At 41.1% G+C, this 19,796-nt stretch overlaps 1 protein-coding gene across 1 annotated transcript in view; it reads right to left on the reverse strand.

The window, feature by feature from the left end:
* LOC142341222 (uncharacterized) overlaps positions 1-19,796 on the reverse strand; it is a 297,980-nt gene that overhangs the window by 78,492 nt on the left and 199,692 nt on the right. Inside the window, exon 59 of the mRNA XM_075392141.1 lies at positions 17,856-18,009. Coding sequence (XP_075248256.1) covers positions 17,856-18,009 — 154 coding nt within the window. The remainder of the gene's footprint in view (positions 1-17,855; positions 18,010-19,796) is intronic.

Consider the following 19,796-nt stretch of genomic DNA (forward strand, 5'->3'; position numbering starts at 1 on the left):
TACAATCCAATAACGTATAAGCATCATTAACGTATTAAGATTACGACGATCATAGCAACAAGTGGTTTTTTAGACGGCAATTTTTGATGCTCATTTGGCCGGTATTTTGTCTAATAACGCATTAGTTCAATGCCAGTCACCATTTTGTACCAATGAATTCAAAAAGCCGAAAAATATTGAGCCGAATCATGTCTTATTTGATAGGTCTTATGATTAGATTTACTTGAAATTATGTTAATTGCACTTTTTCCGAGCTTTGTAGGTAAATTGGAACGATTTCTATGCGTATTTAAATACTCGATTCTGATTGGCCAAGAAAAATGACGCATTTTGGTATATTACTCGTTTTACTCAGTAACACTCAACAAACATTTTCTGATAGTTCTCCGACGAATACAACACCCGCGACAAACACCACTACAACAACAGAAACAACAACTCAACAAATGCTTTGAACACAACAAAGGACCCAAGATTGTCAGAAACAATCAGAGGGAGTGTTCAGCAAGAAACTCTTGTCAACCCTAACGGGGAAAGACTCAATATTGAAGGAAGTTCTCGATTGCGTACCGAGGAACAATGAGAAGCAATTGAAGGACGTCAATCCTTACACCCACTCATAAAAGAGAGATTTGGTTGATAAACATGGTTGCCTCTGCAATGACGAAAAAAATGCCATTCTAAGGGCAACTAAGGACGCAGTTCTTGAAGATTACCATTCAACTCATTCGTGAAATTTTGCGAAACTATCGCTCGCCAAAAACATTTTGTGGCCATATATTCATCGCAACATACCAGCACAAGCTAATGAGTGCAAAACCTGCACAGATATTGGTATTGGTAAGAACTTAAAACCACTGATTCCGCATAGCAAATGGCCTCCTCTAGTAAATTGCACTGAACCAAACAAAAAATTACAAAACAGATTTTGGCGTCCTATCCTTAACGAAAAAGACATAGAACAATATTTTTTAACAAGCATTGATAGATTTTCTAATTACCCCACAACAGAAATAGTAAATAACGCATCAAGTACAAACGTCACCAATTTTCTAAGTATATATATATATATATATATATATATATATATATATAAAATCAAGGAGTCACAAGATCAATCACATTAGATGATGCTAGAGGTGTTTAACAGGTGACAGATATAATGAATTTTGTTCCAAAAACAACATTGCACCAATTTACGCTCAATCAAATGATCACTGAGCAATTGGACTTGTTGAACGCCTTTTTCAAACCATAAAAAGACAGCTACAACATCTTACAACATGCAATAAACACAATTATCCAAAAACTAAGGAGTACAAAACAAAAATCAATTAATATAACATCATTTGAGGCATATTTTGGCAGAAAGTGCCACACACCAGCATCTAAGATTGCAAACAAACTTAATAGTAAAAAACTTAATTTTAAAAAAATGTAAAAAAAATTATTTAGACGAAGATACAATCACAGGTCGGTCCTAACTATCTGACACACAATGGCCTGACAGAAAAATTTGCTCATACAACGAAGTAGAAGAAGTCATTTACGCTGCAAATGCCGAAGCTCATGCTTTGTAACAGAAAGTACAAGATGATGAGAGTTGACTAATGTGGTCGGAAGGAATCTGGAGACCGATTCCTCGGAGAGAGCACAGCGTTAGAGTCAAAATTGCCCGCAAAATCCGTGCTTCAAAAGGAAAATAAAGAAACCACGACAATTTTTATGAGGTTCTGCACCCGGAAGTAGGGTTGGAAGACTTAGCCCCACAACCAGCGTCATCAAAGAGCCGAAAAACCAGAGGTCAAAGTCCGAAATTCGGACATTGTAAAAGAAAGATACCAAGTTAGCACAATATGCGAAACGAAGGCCCCTCAAATTCGATGAAAAAGCTCTTGAGCAAAAGATCCAAAATCACAAATAGTTTCGTTGCAAAAAATCTTGTAAGAAAAAAGAGTAAACGGTCAAGAAAATATCAAGATGAAGTTAGCGTTATTTCCTCCGCAAGATCGTGTACCTCCACAGCAAGTAATGTTGCACGAGCCCTCCGAAAAAGCGCATATCGAAGCGCAATCCCAAATATGAAGATGCTTTCAAAGATCGACCTGGTCTAACGCAGGTTCACCACTTCAACCCAGATCAGCCAATCGCAGCGCCGCCAATTCAACTGACTCCAATTTTACGAAAAGAAAAAAGAACGCTAAAAGCTTGCGATACAACAGACTCTAAATTGTCTTCAGTTAGAAGAAGTAAAAGACAAAAGAACAAAACAAGCAAGTCAACGGGTCAACAAACACAAACAATTGAGCGAAATGTACAATCGACTCATGGCTATTCTTCCTAAATACCGTTTACAGATACAACTTCTATTGGTACAGTATCACCCCGAAAACCCAATGAACGATGGTTAACTAACCCACACGCAAACCTACCTACGGAGCCTATGGAAAGCGAGATGACAGTGCTAGAGGCGGAACAAAGCCAGAAAGATGATTCTCTTTAAACTTTCTTAAAACCATATATATTTATTTAATGAAATAATTTTTTATTAATAATTTACCGGCGATTTAGTATTAATTTTCTGTTCGTGTTTATTATAATCTTCATCATTCTTCACAAAGTGGGAATTGTTGAACGGACTGGATATTAGTATTATTATCCATTGCCGTAATTAGTTTAACTTTCTCCTTTCAACAGCAGTATTTAGTTCATTTTATTACTGTTATAAGATTTGATCTGATTTCCTTTTGTTCATATTTTAGAGAGGAAACTGTTTGATCACAACATAAACAAATGTTAACTTCCTGTCTCTTCGCGTGATCAATTTATAATCACTTTAATTTCCTGTTCTGATTAAATTGTAAATTTAATTTCATTTTCTCATTTGTGTTGCTAAGTCTCAGTTGCAATCAAAATTAGCAAATTGATTTTCAAAAGCTAACTCAGAAACTCAACTAGCCGTTTGCGACGTGAATTACTAAATCCAAAAGTAAAACTTATAGTTTTACTTAATAAACTGACAAACGCGGCGCAATCGCCCACTCACACTAAGTACGAGCCAAACGCGACGGAATTGGGTCAACCTAAGTCTCGGCAGTACAACAGTCTGAATAGCTAAAAATGGAGCAGTTTTTTTTGCTAAGCAAACTCAACTTTAACTTCTTTGGCCTGTCTTCGTTCAATGAAACATCATTATCAATAGACGTTTGCTGATCGATATTCACAAATGAGTTTTGATCACTCTCTTTTCGAGACAAATTTTTCCCCTTTCATTGAAAAGGGGTGTGATTTGTTTAATTATCTTGATTTTAGTTTTTCAGTTTTGTGAGATTCAAAAATGCAACTCCTCGAGAAACAACTCTTGCTAAACTTTTTAAATGACTCTGGTTTTTGCAGTCTCCTATTGCTCCAAATTTTACAAGATTTCTCATTTCTCCTGTTGACTTGCCTGTTAAAGTTGATCACAGGGGACCCAAAATTTTTGGCATTTTGTAAATTTCACTACTCCTTTTTTTCACTGGTTTGATCAGGTCGGGCCAGTACACTCCTCAGTTTCACGGAGATAATTGCCACTAACTCTTGTGCAAATATCCTTCCTTCGGCGAGCAATCCCTTTCTGCGTACATTTGAGGCGCTCCGTACTCGGCAAGATAAATGATCTTAGCAAGTGCATGGTAGCTAAATTTTGTTTTACACAGTGCAATCTTATGAAATTTCTTTGTTTCCACTTAATTAGAATCAGTTCTATGGTTTTCGGCTAAACATCTTCTTGGCGATTTTTGTTTTCACTAAAATTGGAAGAAATTTATTTCATTTCAGCAATTTCGATTCTTCGTCAAAGTGATTCATCTTCTGAGTTCAATTTCTATTTTTTGGATAGTTTTTGCAGCAGAAGAGCGGATATTTGAAATCTCGCGAGTGCACTGAGAGTAATCTTTTTTGCAAAATAAAGAGACAATTAAGAAGACATTTCCCATCTGGTCGGTGCGAAAACTGACTTATAATTTTTACTGAAAAGCTGGCCGAAAATGATTAATTCTTGAGCCTAGTATATGCTCCAATACTATCACACTGATCAAGAGATATGAATGATCTGGTCAGTTTCCCTAAACATAGCAATCAAAAGCGATAGTTGGTTATACGTTTTATGGCGACTTTTCACATAAGTTGGTACTTCAGCTTGATAACTCCATGGTTCCGCTGGTCCGCATCGGGAAGGGTGATAGGTCGTTATCTGTCTTGAGTCTTAGCTTTAAGTTTCAATTAGTTTGGTTGCTCATGTTTTGTTTCAGGTTACACAATTCAAGCAAGAGTATCATTTCCGGTTTTACAACATTTCATCATCGTGACTTTACTCGTTACAACTTTTGGAAACAAATCAACTTACAAAAGGCGGTAAAACACAATAAACGTAAGAAGTTAATCTCTAGCATTAACATCCTCCGGGCCCACAAAACCTAACCCTAACCTGGTTGTGGGTTTGGGGTAGACATGCATAAGTTTTACTGCTGGTCTGTTTAATTTGCCAAAAGCGGTCTTAACCTCACATGACCTAGCTATGTTGTCGGGGCCGGTGAAAGTCCGTGTGACTCGTCCCAGCGGCCAGATTCCTCTTGGTGTAAACTCTTCAAGAAGCCAGACAACATCATCCACTTCCAAAGCTGCTTCACGAGACGTCCACTTCTGTCGTTTGTTCAGCGAAGGAACATACTCGGTTAGCAGCCTCTTCCAAATCTGCTGAAGTCTCTGCTTCACCTGTGTCCACGCCGAACTCTTCAAGGTAAGTGTCTCGTTGAAAACGGCTCCAGGTACATTGCAGAAGGGCCTTCCAAGCAAGAAGTGGTTTGGTGTAAGTGGGTTGTCGTCTTCGTGGTTGCTTCTCACGTGAGTGAGTGGACGCGAGTTGACAAGACACTCGGCTTCACTGACGATCGTGGCAAAGACATCTGGGGTGAGTTTTGCGGAGCCGAGGTTCAAGAGAAGAGCTCGTTTGACACACTGAACGAGTCTCTCCCACACCCCACCGAAGTGAGGAGCAGAAGGAGGGTTGAGCTTCCATTCGACAGACTGATTCAGTAGCTGATCTTTGATGTAGTCGTGGTCCAACATCAGTGGTCTTCTTCTGATCTGCTTTCTTGCTCCCAGGAAGTTGGATCCGTTGTCCGACAGGAACAACCGCGGTTGGCCGCGTCGAGCGATGAAGCGTCGGATTGCTGTCAAACACTTGTCTGTGCTGAGGTCCTCTGCAACTTCCAGGTGTGAATTGCTCTTGTAACCAAGCAAGTAAATAGGCAGATGTAGGTCTTCACTTCTGTAACACGATGAACGACGGCAAAAGGTCCAAGGTAGTCCACGCCGACATTGGTGAAGACGACTGGTGACTGGTGTTTCCTGTCACCAGTCGTCTTGGTGAAGACGACTGGTGTTTCCTGGAAACGAATGTCTGGCAAGTCTGCCATCGGTGGCTGTAGTTCCTGTGCTCGGAAGCGGCGACAGTCGAAACATTTGAAGGCCAAACTTCTCAGGAAGAGTCTGATTCCAAGAATGTGGCATCTCTGTTGTATGTAGTTGCGAGTGTATTCCACTCCAAAGTGCATACAAATTTCGTGGCATCTCTGTATGTAGAGTTGAATGCTGTGCTCTTTAGAGTCCAGGATGATGGGGTGCATGGCGTCAAAGGGTAGCAAGCTTCGTTTTGTTCTGCCACCAACGCGAAGAAGTCCACTTTCAAAGAAAGGGGACAAACAGAGCAGACGATCTTTCTTTGACAAAGGCCTGTGTTGTTTCATGTCTTTGATGGCGTCTTTGAAGGACTTCTCTTGCGATTTTCTGAAGAGATAAATTCGGGCTTGGTTAATGTCGTCGAGTTCTAGTTTGCCTCTTTGTTTCGATCTGAGATTCTTTATGAACATTATGACAAAAGCCATAGAGCGCATTAACTTCGTCCACTTTGAGAATCTGCTGACGTCGATAATACATTCATCGTTGGATGGTTTCATTGTGACGTTTGTCTCCTCCTTGTTACCCAAGGAGTTCTTCCAATGGCTTTCGGGATCACTTAAGAAAGCTGGAGGCGTTAACCACAACACGTTGATATCACAGGCTGGTATTCCTCGGGAGATATGGTCTGCAGGGTTGACTTTTCCGCTGATATGCTGCCACTTGGAGACGTCTGTGTTGTTGCGGATCTCTTGTACTCTGTTTGCAATAAAAGTTTTCAATTTGTCTTTGCTTTTGATCCAGGCAAGGACAGCTTCACTGTCGCTCCAAAAGTGTCTTGAGGTAACTGGTATTGTTAGCTGCTTGGAAACAAATTGCATTAGTCTACATCCTAGCACGGCTGCTTGCAACTCAAGTTTCGGGATAATGATTTGCTTTAGTGGCGCAACTTTAGCTCTAGCTATGACAAACCCCGTTGAAATGGTGTTAGCTGATTGAGACCTGATGTATATGACTGCTCCATAAGCCAGCTGTGAGGCATCACAGAAGCAATGTAACTGGTTTATAGGAGATGGTTCGTTCGGAGAAATAAAACATCGTGGCGTTGATATTTCTTGCACATTTAGATATTGCTCTATCCAAGTTTTTATTGATTTCTGTTTCTCATCTGACAGGAGATCATCCCATGCAAGTCCTTCTTTCCAAGTATCCTGCAAGATGATTTTGAGTGTAATCAATAATGGGGCAATGATTCCTAATGGATCGAACAAGCAGGCAATTAAGGAAAGGAGCTTTCTGAGTGTGTAGTCCTTTTTGTCTTCCTGAACTTTGGCAAGCTTCTGGTGGAAGAAAGTATCATTAACTGTATTCCACATTACACCTAAGACACGATTTTTGTCTTTTTCACTGTCACAATGTTCTTTGGGTATTTTGCTTAGACATTGAACAGAGTTTGAGACAAACTTAGTTAGACTGAAACCTCCATTAGAGAGTGTTTGTCGCAAGTCTTGAACTGCAGTTTCAGCTTTCTGTTCATTGAAGAACGAATGTACAAAGTCATCCATGTAGAAACTGTTGAATATTAGATCTTTTGTAGCGGTGTTTCCGAAGTCTTTTGCTGTTTCTTGGAGGACAAATATTGCTGTAGTTGGTGAACATCTGGCTCCAAAGATGAGTCGCGTATACTGGAACTGCTGTACGGAGTTGTTTGACGGCCAAAGAAAACGGAGACATGACTGATCTTCTGTTCGTATGCAAATTTGCATAAACATGGCCTCTATGTCTGCCATTACTGCAACAGAATCCTGGCGAAAGCGAAATAGTAAGCCGACCAGGTTATTGAGAAGGTCTGGGCCTGACAAAAGGTTTTTGTTTAGCGACTGTTTCTTAAAAACAGATGCGGCGTTTGCAACACGCCTGACTTTCCCGGGTTTGTTGGGGTTGGTGACGGGGTGATGGGGAAGGTACCAAAACTTCTCTGGTGCTGGATTTGAGAAAGTTACTGGTTTGACATAACCCTTCTCTAAATCTGTTTCCAAAGTTTTCTCATACAACTGTTTCAACTCAATATCTTTGTTGAGTCGGTGCTAAAGGCTGTCAAGTTGTGCTTTGGCAACTGGATAGTTGTTTTCTAATTTACTGTCCTGTTTCCAAAGTAAACCAATTTCATATCTGTCTCCGATATGATGGATTGTATCTTGTAATATTTGAACTGCTCTTTTACTGTCTGTTGACGTATCTGCAGTTTCCTCAAAATCGGTTCCTGTATTCTCTATTTTCCAGAAACTGGTCACACATTCACTGAGATGTCTTTCAGTATCAACAGTTAAATTTGTGAGCGCATGGTCAAAGGCTCTATAACTATGAGATAGGAAGTTTGTTGCCTGCAGGAATGGCTCGGGTTTTCGCTTAATTGGGCCTGTAATTGTCCAACCGAGAAGATTGCGTAAGGCAAAGGGGCTTCCTGAGGGTCCTTGAAGGAACTCGCGTTCCAAAATGTACTGGGTAGCGTCAAAACCTAAAAGTATCTGTATCTTGTTATCACTAAGTTTAGGAAAATGTATATGTTGAAGGTGAGGGTAGGACGAACATGCTTCGTTCAAATCGTTCATAGGTGCATCGTTGAAAGTCCAATTTCTCACTGCATGAACATAGTTTAAACGGAAGAGTGGTTGATCGCTATTGAGCTTTCCAATGTCCAAGCGAACAAGATTTGCGTGCATGACGGATTCGTCAAATGCGTGCGACACATTCAGATCAAAGTCTGAAGTTTTTGGATCCCCTACCTTGTCGGCAGTGGTGTTGAGGACGTATGAAATGGTGCTACCGTTGTCCAGAATGGCATAACAGTTATGTCTTTTATTATCATTTCCGAAAAGGGTGACAGGTATCACCTGTAGTTGATTTCTTGTTCTTGGTCGAAAACCAGGATTGAAAACCTGGGTTGGATTGTCATTGCTTTTGTCCTGTTGGTCCAATGGTTCACGCATTGGGAGATCAATTTCTGTCAAGTTTGTAGATTCGGGTGCTTTTTGTCTGTCTGTGTGGAGAAGGCTGTGGTGTTTGCCATTGCAATGTCGACAGAGAACATTTGACGTGCAGTTTTTGGCTGCGTGACTGGTACTTAGGCAATTGAAGCACAAAGAGTTCTTCTTTGCTTCGCTATTGCGTCTGCTAACATCGAGACTAAGAAACTGCGGACACTTGCCAATGTAGTGATCTTGTTGATCAAGCGGACATTTTGTTCTGCTCCTATTTGCTGTTGCATTTCTCATAGGCTGCTTTGAACCAGAGAAAGAAGAGCTTCCTTTCGTGTTGTTGCTAATGTTTGCCGTCGATTGCTGAGGCTTTGCATTATCGAAGCTTCTAATTGCTGTACTGTTATGTTCAAAGCTTTTATTGCTGGGGTTAGAGCTTTTGCTTCCGGGGAAATTCTGTTTCCAGTTTGTACGGTTTTGGTTCTTATTCCGATTGTTGAAGGAACTTGAACACTGTGATTGGTTTTGTTGACTTGAATGTTTGTTAGTGGTTGATAAAAATGCGTCTTGTAATTGTTCAAAGGCTCTGGATTGCCGATCCATCCAATCGGAAAGCTCTGTGAGACCTGGGTTTGGCCAGTCGTTGTCAACAACATGTTCGGTCCACTTCAAATTGATTGGGTTTGGTAGCTTATCTCGGGCTATCCTGAGCAAGTACGTCGCATTTAGGTCGGCACTGAAGCCATGTGAGGCAAACGTCTGAACAACTTTTCTTAACAGCGAAGCGAAAGCTATCAAAGCTTCGTGGTCATTCATAGCCGGTCTTTGAAAAGCTTCCAGTTCTTTTGTTAAGGCACCGACAACGTTTTGCGGGTTTCCCAAGCGTCTGTTGAGCTCTTGAAGGGCGGAAGAGTAAAAATTTGGGTTGCAAAGAAATCCGGAGATGCAATCCTTTGCCGGTCCAGTGACTAAACTTTGCAAATAGCTCATTCGTTCAGTGCCAGTGATGTCTTCGTTGTTGTGGATAGTCGAAGAAAACATGCTGCTCCATTCGTTCCACTTGAGTGGGTCTCCATCGAACTTCTGAATTCGGATGTCCGGCAGCTTTACTGAGCGGTGAATGTTCCGTTGACGATATGGGTTGGAGTTTTGATTACCGAAGCTTTGGCTGCTTGGGTAAACAGGTCCACGAGGGGTTACATTTGAGGGCTCAAAACTACCGTTTGCTAAGTTTGACCAACTGTTTGGGCAATATGCCTGAAATGGGCCGGAATGGCTTGGCGTTTGGAAACGATTGCCGAAAGAAATTGGAACAGGTGTCCTATGATAGGGTACATTTTCAATTAGGCCGGTGTTATTAATGGGCCTGGGAGGGGCGAAAGTATTTTCAGCCGGAGGAAATGTTCCACTAAAAACTGGCAGTTGAATATTTGAAGCTGTAGACAATTGTGGGAACGCACAAGTTGCGTCAATAGAGCTCTGTGAAACAATTGCTGGATTCACAATTGGTGCTATTGCTTGAAGGTGCTGATGTTGATTGCTTGCTACGTTGTCAGAGTCTGTTTGTTCGAGTGCTGATGGCTGGAGACTATTCTGTACATCAGAACTGATGACTCTATTGGAGTTTTCTTGCAAAATTCCCATGGCAGACTGCACTTGTCTATGAATAGTAATAGGGTTGGATGTTGATTGCTGGTCTGCCAAATCAATGATTTGTTGTTGCTGTCGTGTATCTCGCATACTTTGAACAACTCCCGGAGACTCAGGTGCAGAGGGAACAGGTATTCGATTACTGCGTGATGAAGAGGCGCTGCTTGGACGCGTTGAAGTGTTTCGGAATGAAAGTTCATGCTTCTTTACAGTTTGTGCAACTTCAACTTTTAGCTTTGTCAAGCATGCTGCATCGTTGAGGGAGTCTTCCGCGTCCACATTTTCCGATTGTGTAAGCTGGTCGACAAGTTCGTCTAGTTGTGACATGGTTCTCTTGAATCCATCATGTGTTACTGACACAACTTCGGGTTCCAAACCTGAGTGTATTTGATATTCTATTTCCTGTTTGAGCTCTTTGACAATGTTTAATTTTCGGTGAAACAATCTAACTGTTCCAACAATTGATGACTTTCGACCTCCCATTTTCTTTGTTGGTCTAACTTTCTGAACTTCAGAGGTATATTGAAAGGTCAAGTGGGGGTGAATATAGGTCCCTTGAAGGACACAACGAGTGATTTTTGGACGTTTCAGAGGAAACTTAGATGTGAAGTGGGGTAATCTTTTGACTTTTTAGAGGTCAATTAAAGTTCAAGTGGAGTAACCTTTCGACCTTTTAGAGGCCACTTATAGGTCAAATGGGCTGACTGTTTGACCTTTTAGAGGTCAAGTGCGGAATTTGTTGGACCTTTTAGAGGTCACTTAGAGGTCAAGGGGGTTGACTGTTTTACCTTTTAGCGGTCACTTAGAGGTCAAGTGGGTTGACTGTTTGACCTTTTAGAGGTCAAGTAGGGTGGCTATTTGACCTTTTAGAGGTCACTTAGAGGTCAATTGGATTGACTGTTTGACCTCTTAGAGGTCACTTAGAGGTCAAGTGAGTTGACTGTTTGACCTTTTAGAGGTCAAGTAGGGTGGCTGTTTGACCTTTTAGAGGTCACTTAGAGGTCAATTGGGTTGACTGTTTGACCTTTTAGAGGTCACTTAGAGGTCAATTGGGTTGACTGTTTGACCTTTTAGAGGTCACTTAGAGGTCAAGTGGTTTGACTGTTTGACCTTTTAGAGGTCAAGTAGGGTGGCTGTTTGACCTTTTAGAGGTCACTTAGAGGTCAATTGGGTTGACTGTTTGACCTTTTAGAGGTCACTCAGAGGTCAAGTGGGTTGACTGTTTGACCTTTTAGCGGTCACTTAGAGGTCAAGTGGGTTGACTGTTTGACCTTTTAGAGGTCAAGTAGGGTGGCTGTTTGACCTTTTAGAGGTCACTTAGAGGTCAATTGGGTTGACTGTTTGACCCTTTAGAGGTCCAGTGGGATGACTATTTGTAGGTCACTTGGGAGGTCCCTGGAGCACAATGGGTGACTTTTATAATTCACTTGGGGGGTCCTTGAGAGACAATGGGTGACTTTTGTAGGTCACTTGGAGGGTCCCCGGAGGACAATGGGTGACTTTTTTGGGTCACTTGGGGGGTCCCCGGAGGACAATGGGTGACTTTTTTAGGTCACTTGGGGGGCCCCTGGGAAACAATGGGTGACTTTTTTAGGTCACTTGGTGGGTCCCTGGGGGACAATGGGTGACTTTTATAGGTCACTTGGAGGGTCCCTGGGGGACAATGGGTGACTTTTTTGTGTCACTTGGGGGGTCCTTGGGAGACAACGGGTGACTTTTGTAGGTCGCTTGGAGGGTCCCTGGGGGACAATGAGTGACTTTTGTAGGTCGCTTGGGGAGTCCCTGGGGGACAATGGGTGACTTTTTTGGGTCACTTGGGGGGTCCCTGGGGGACAATGGGTGACGTTTTTGGGTCACTTGGGGGGTCCTTGGAGGACAGTGGGTGACTTTTTTAGGTCACTTGGGGGGTCCCTGGGGGACAATGGGCGACTTTTATAGGTCACTTGGGGGGTACCTGGGGGACAATTAGTGACTTTTGTAGGTCGCTTGGGGAGTCCCTGAGGACAATGGGTGACTTTTTTGGGTCACTTGGGGGGTCCCTGGGGGACAATGGGTGACGTTTTTGGGTCACTTGGAGGGTCCTTGGAGGACAGTGGGTGACTTTTTTAGGTCACTTGGGGGGTCCTTGGAGGACAGTGGGTGACTTTTTTTAGGTCACTTGGGGGGCCCCTGGGGGACAATGGGTGACTTTTTTAGGTCACTTGTTGGGTCCCTGGGGGACAATGGGTGACTTTTATAGGTCACTTGGAGGGTCCCTGGGGGACAATGGGTGACTTCTTTGGGTACTTTGGGGGGTGCTTGGGAGACAACGGGTGACTTTTGTAGGTCACTTGGAGGGTCCCTGGGGGACAATGAGTGACTTTTGTAGGTCGCTTGAGGAGTCCCTGGGGGACAATGGGTGACTTTTTTGGGTCACTTGGGGGGTCCCTGGGGGACAATGGGTGACGTTTTTGGGTCACTTGGGGGGTCCTTGGAGGACAGTGGGTGACTTTTTTAGGTCACTTGGGGGTCCCTGGGGGACAATGGGTGACTTTTATAGGTCACTTGGGGGGTACCTGGGGGAGATTTAGTGACTTTTGTAGGTCGCTTGGGGAGTACCTGGGGGACAATGGGTGACTTTTTTGGGTCACTTGGGGGGTCCCTGGGGGACAATGGGTGACTTTTTTGGTTCATTTGGGGGGTCCCTGAAGGACAGCTGCACTGCAAACTGGTTCTGCAAGCTGGTTCTGCTGGCTGAACACTGGAGGCTGTTGGGTGCAGCTGCTGGTGACTCAGGTTGGCCTGAGTGGGCTGGCTGACTGTTGGAGGGCAGTAGTGAGGGTCTACTGCAAGCTGGTTCTGTTGGCAGAACACTGGAGGCTGTTGGGTGCAGCTGCTGATGACTCAGGTTGGTCTGAATGGGCTGGCTGACTGTTGGAGGACAGTAGTGAGGGTCTACTGCAAGCTGGTTCTGTTGGCAGAACACTGGAGGCTGTTGGGTGCAGCTGCTGGTGACTCAGGTTGGCCTGAATGGGCTGGCTGACTGTTGGAGGGCAGTAGTGAGGGTCTACTGCAAGCTGGTTCTGCTGGCAGAACACTGGAGTCTGTTGGGTGCAGCTGCTGGTGACTCAGGTTGGCCTGAGTGGGCTGGCTGACTGTTGGAGGGCAGTAGTGAGGGTCTACTGCAAGCTGGTTCTGTTGGCAGAACACTGGAGGCTGTTGGGTGCAGCTGCTGGTGACTCAGGTTGGCCTGAGTGGGCTGGTTGACTGTTGGAGGGCAGTAGTGAGGGTCTACTGCAAGCTGGTTCTGTTGGCAGAACACTGGAGGCTGTTGGGTGCAGCTGCTGGTGACTCAGGTTGGCCTGAATGGGCTGGCTGACTGTTGGAGGACAGTAGTGAGGGTCTACTGCAAGCTGGTTCTGCTGGCAGAACACTGGAGGCTGTTGGGTGCAGCTGCTGGTGACTCAGGTTGGCCTGAATGGGCTGGCTGACTGTTGGAGGACAGTAGTGAGGGTCTACTGCAAGCTGGTTCTGTTGGCAGAACACTGGAGGCTGTTGGGTGCAGCTGCTGGTGACTCAGGTTGGCCTGAATGGGCTGGCTGACTGTTGGAGGACAGTAGTGAGGGTCTACTGCAAGCTGGTTCTGTTGGCAGAACACTGGAGGCTGTTGGGTGCAGCTGCTGGTGACTCAGGTTGGCCTGAGTTGGCTGGCGACATCCTCGTTGTCTTGCTTGATGATGAAATCTTTATAAAGGGTTTCACCGGACCCGTATCTTGCTACTAACCAATTTTGAAATGTTCAACAAAACTAACCAAGAAAAGCTGCTTCGCGTGGTTGTTTAAATATTATTTTTCGAACTGTTGCTACTAAACAAATTTTTTTTGAAATCTTTTGTTCAAAATTAACCAAGAAAAGCTACTTCGCGCGGTTGTTTATTTTAATTAGGAAAAGTTAACAACAGGACTCAAATACCTCAGAACAATAGGACTAATATAAGTCTTTTCGGTTTTTAGCTTATTTCAAATACTTGAAATGACAAAACTTAGATAGCTCCTTATCCCTTGTGGTTGGGGAACTTAGGACCCGAAGGACAACGAAGTCTACTATATCTAATCACTGAGATTGCAAAAAAATCTTATCTGGTTTACAGCCCTCAGTATTTGAAGGTGGTCATCTCCATTCTGCCATCTCTTTTGTCCATCTCAATGGATGTCCATCTCAGTCCATCTCAATGTCTCAATGTAGCACATACCACTCAAAATAACTTAAGCAAGAGGTCCTGGGTTCGCTCACTGAGTTCCCAGGAGCGCCAAAATGATAACTCCATGGTTCCGCTGGTCCGCATCGGGAAGGGTGATAGGTCGTTATCTGTCTTGAGTCTTAGCTTTAAGTTTCAATTAGTTTGGTTGCTCATGTTTTGTTTCAGGTTACACAATTCAAGCAAGAGTATCATTTCCGGTTTTACAACATTTCATCATCGTGACTTTACTCGTTACAACTTTTGGAAACAAATCAACTTACAAAAGGCGGTAAAACACAATAAACGTAAGAAGTTAATCTCTAGCATTAACACAGCTCACCTAATAAGCTAAGAACAGACAATCACAAAACATGTCATTCACACGCCAATGATTGAGAGTTCAATCCCCTGCCTCCGTGAAGCTGTCTGTGTGAGGATGAGCTCTTACTTAATCATAGCTTCAGGCTGACCATAGCTTGACCAATGTTGGTTGCAATGATGGTACCACGTGAAAGTTTCAGACCAAAATTATTATTATTATGTCTGATGACAACTTAAACGCGAACCATTCAAAGTCGGTATGGTAATATGACTGAAATTTGTAACAGTGCCTCATAATCGTGAAAACCATGGACACAAGTTGTTTAAAAAATCAGTGGACAAAAAATATTTTGAATAGGGTTTGATTTGAAGATCAAGAAAACAGCCAGTTGATACGAAAATTACCTAACACGGTGAATAATAGATACATGCACCCATGCAGGCTGGCACTAGAATTCAAAAACTCCATCTCTCAGAACCGCAAAATTTTTCTTTCAGATTTCCTCAAAATTTTTGAATTTTTTCTTTAAGTAGCGATACAGTTATCTTCAACCACCTGTACTGAAAAAAGGTGTTTCTTCCTAAATAGGAAAACGATTCAGCGAATTCAAGGAACTTCAAAAATATCAGATTTCTGAGTTATGCTATTTTTATTTTCGAACTCCTCTCTGTCTTCAATAGACCCTATAAAAAGTTCGTCCCTGTGGCCCATTTTAATTAAACTACCACAGGTTTTGAAAAATTTAAACATAACACCCTAATGTAAGGCAAATTTCTCTAAAACAATCAGCGAGCGGTTGGCTTCGTTAGTAACCACATAGCGCCGAAGAACGCTAGCATCAGCATGACTTGTGAGCTGAGTGGGTGCAAAGCGGCAGGTGGATGAGGGTTAACGGTGGAGTGGTGAGAATGCGAAGGGGAGATGAGAAAGCTCTCCTAAGACCAATTAAGAGCAGCACTTCACACCATGGACTGATGTCTCCCAAAATTTTGATCTCACCTATTGAGGGTGGAGATTGAAACTGATGAGATATTTTGTTTGATTTCTAAAATTGAGCGCTGAAGTTTTTCACGACAAGAATTACTGAGAAACAAAAAGTCAAATCATTAGTCAAAAAATTTTTTTCCTGTGTCTTTTTTCCTCTAATGAATCAATTACAAAAATTGAGTCGGGTTATCTTTAAATCGTGGGTCGAACAGGAGACTTTTCATGCCCTCAAATTTGTTACGATTAAATTTTGTTGCTCGTTTTGTGCTGATAGGGTAATCAGCATCTATACTCCTTCATCTTTTGTGGCCCTTAAGAATTTATATCTGTCAAAAAACTGCATTGTTTAAAAAAATAACACTTCAAAATATTGGACGGGAGAAGTCTAAGCACGGGAAATGTTTTGTCCCTTCCAGAAAAGCTGGTAAAGCAGAGGTTTTCAACGTGACTATCACTTCAAGCTTGCAATCAAACTCAATTTCAGATACAGCTTAAAAAGTTGGTGGCTTACAATGAGCAAAAATGTAAATTTTGTCTACAAGATTCCAATTGTTACGAGATGGGAATATCATTTGTGTCCCTTTCTGTGAAAATCGTGAGAGGATTTTTCTCAACGTTTAAAAACACAAAAACGAGTTTTTAACCTGATTTTCTGTCCGTTTCTTCCAAAAAAACTCAAACAGTTTCAGTCAATTCAATTTGAGATACTGTTACTATAGGATCAACAAATAGACGCAATTTAGGACTAAAATAATTGTTGCATAGCCTCAAATACTATAATAAAAAATATGCCTGAGTCAAGCGCTATTCGCTTGACTAAGGGAGTAAGTTAAAAACAAGATTAACTCACCAACATATATGAACAAAGTATAATTATATGAAGTCTAAAATTGTCTTTTTTCCTAAAATTGTATAAAAGTTTTTTTTCTTACTGACCAAATGATCTTGTTGAATTTTTGCTCTGTTGATTGTCTCCAGTTGTAGTTGTTCCAAGATCCACCAATTTTTCAAAGTTGATAAACCAAACAAAATATATCAGCAAATACTGAATAGGAAATGTAGTTTGAATTTAGTAACAAAAATCAGCAAGGAAGCGAGGCTCAGGTGGTTGATTACACCGTAATACAAATTACATTACCCTTTTTAATGAAGTAACAATTTCATACCCCTCATTTAGTAGAAACACATGTGTGCAATTTATTAAAAATTAATTTACTTGAAATATGGGTATGTGATTCCAATTGAAAATAATGCTAAGGCATGAACAACGTAGAAAAGATGCCGAGAGAGGGCCGGTAATTCCAAGTTCATGCTCCATGCGGTACGTATTACCAAAAGAAAAGAAGCAGAGTTCTGACTTCAATGCTTTTGATTGGCTAAACTTAAGGCACATGAAAAAGTAGGATAAAAGGAGGACTCTGAAAAATTTAAAATCAGTTGTTTCGGATTTTTTGGAGCTTCAACAACGGACTTGGCCCTCTCTCCAGGTACCCTCTCCAGAAGACTTCAATTCAATCTTCTAGCTGCAACTCTCCTCTTCTTTCTAGTCCAGTAGCCAACAGCAGAAGTGAGGTTGCCTCCTTGCAGAGGAGCAGCACAGGAACCCGGGAGAAGATCAGAAGAGCGCGAGGCTCAACAGAAGGAGGCTCTTGCTCCCGAGAACGTGTTTGAGCACGCAATAGGCAATCTTACAGTCACGATGCTTCTGGTATGAACCCCATGAGCTTCTGATTGTTTTCACATAGATTACCATTCAAAGCAAAGGCCTTATTACTTGTCACAGAAAATTATGAAAATATCGCACCCTCATGAAATCTAGTTTCATCAGTGTTGACAAGCTTTTTAAGATTTCAACCCGAACACTTTGATCTCACCAAATGAGCGAGGAGATTGAAAACCGATGAGATATCATGTTTAATTTCCAGATGGCAGGATCTGTGGAGAGCCTTTACTCTTTGTCTGAATGAAGAGTCGATCAAAATTGAACGTAATTGTCGTTAAATTAAAAATTTATTAGAATTTTTTTGTCTCATTAACAAAATAATTTTTTTATAATTAAGCAACTGTCTTGAGCCCTAAAATTATTCGATGAATTCTGCAGTTCCTGGTGATCAGTAACGCTCTGGGAGTTAAAGGCGTGGGAAAAATCGAACAGGCAAAAATGGAATAAAAAAGACCAGAGGACTAATATAATTGCTACAACCTTCGTTTGCGAGGAAATATCTACAATTTGCAACTATTTTATTCCCATCAACTCACCGGTACTCCTCCCTCAGAATGTGGTATGGATTGTTTGCATCAAATCTAGTCCATCTGGGGCCATAACGACCTCTATCTTCGAACTCTGCAGCGAATGGTGGAATGCATTCTCGCGAGATATTATGTCGTCCAATCTTCACAGGCGAACACAAATCTAAGCAAAAACAAGGTTAAGCAGAACCATACAAAACAAATGACTTAGAAGGCAAATACAGTGGCCATTTTTTATCCTCTGTTTTGTGAACTTTGAGAAATTGGTCAAAAACTATAGTTGGAACTAGTACGTGTTATAAATCACTTTTGAAGCACGCAGGCGAAAATTTGTGTAAAAAACCAAAAAATGCTCGAAGAAAATTGCTGTGACATGTAATGATTTTTGGCAATCTGAAATGCTTTGAAATTTCCGGTTTAAGGAAAAAAAGAATCTCATCGATCGCTCATTGTTATTCAATATCATCTCATGGTCCAGGTAATAAATCGAATTACAAATCTTGAAGCAAATGGATGCGTTAAAGAACAATCAAAAAAAATTTGATCAAAAATTTAAAAATTCGCACACTATTTTAAAAAATCTTATCTAGATTTAAAATCTAGAAATAAATAGCTCAACTTTACCTAAATATTTTCCTTGAAACCAAACTTAGGAACAAAAATTGTTCCAATTCCGAAAGGATTATTAACACAGAAGAAGCAAAGATTAATTTGAAGAAGATCATAAAACTTAGTAAAAGTAAGAGAGTTTCTACTTTGATATAACCAACTAGCAAACGTGTTTAACAATGATACATAAAAATTAACTAAAAAATATTTCTGGACATAAAAGACAATGAACAAAAACAAACATCAACACAAGTCATGTTTTTTTTCAGTTTAACACTTTTCTGGTATTTTAAGCTGGTGCATTCCAAATTGAATCAACTACTATACTACTATAGATCTTATGAGGAGTCATACTTCTAATTTAGGTTTACTCTTTTCAAATTGTTGTTTTTTCATGCTATAAAAAATCAGTTTCACAATTCGTTATCTAATATTTTAAAACTAAATAGGAAAAATCAAAGAGGGTACAAATATGCATTGTCTCAAAAAGGGTTTTTCTCGGGGCCGAAGTTCCAAGGATGTGAAAAGATGATTAATCCTTCGATTAAATATGTTGAATCAAAGGTTGGTTCATATTGCTATAATCTGTTTTTATTAGTAATTATGACTTACAGCAAAATCCAAGAACTATATTTGCTCTTTTAGCGCATCATCAAAAATTGAAATTTCTAATTGAACACTACTTCATTTATTGTGCAATAGAGCTCTTCGGAGCAGATTGGTTCTATAGATTTCATTTAATGCTAACTATGATTGTTTCATATCTTGAGTTTATGTCACTCAATTAATTATTGAAAAAATCTACTTTTTAAATTTATTTTTTTGTAGCTAGTGGGCAAAATTTGTTCAACAAGTAAAAAAAGAGTTTTTTTTCCATAAATAGGCAACAAACGGGATGACAATTGATGAGGCTTCAGTTCAATAATTCAGATTCATTGAGTTTCGCAAGTACGAAGTATGTTGAGTCTTTTTCTTATTATTTCTTGTGGTTTGAAAGTGAACGTACCTTTGACTTGGTGCGTTTAAAGTAATCATCAAAATTCATAACTATGTTCAAGAAATACGTTACACTTTTAAAATCAATCATGAAACTAAATTTTTAAACCGAAATTTTCGTACGTTCAGTACCAAACATGCCGACGGTTTTGTCCGTTTAAAACCAGACATATCAAACAAACCAAGCATACCGACCATTTCTTACGTCGTTTTTGGTCGTCGTCTTCTGGACTGGGGTACCAAAACATACCGACAATTTCCTATGATTAAAATTGACATCTTCTGGAGCATCAGCGTCTCTAATATGTTTGAATGCATATGAAGCTCTAAATAATCCCAGTTCTC

Source organism: Convolutriloba macropyga, chromosome 6 (assembly GCF_964194025.1).
Source record: "Convolutriloba macropyga chromosome 6, txConMacr16.3, whole genome shotgun sequence".
Classification (NCBI taxonomy): domain Eukaryota; kingdom Metazoa; phylum Xenacoelomorpha; order Acoela; family Convolutidae; genus Convolutriloba; species Convolutriloba macropyga.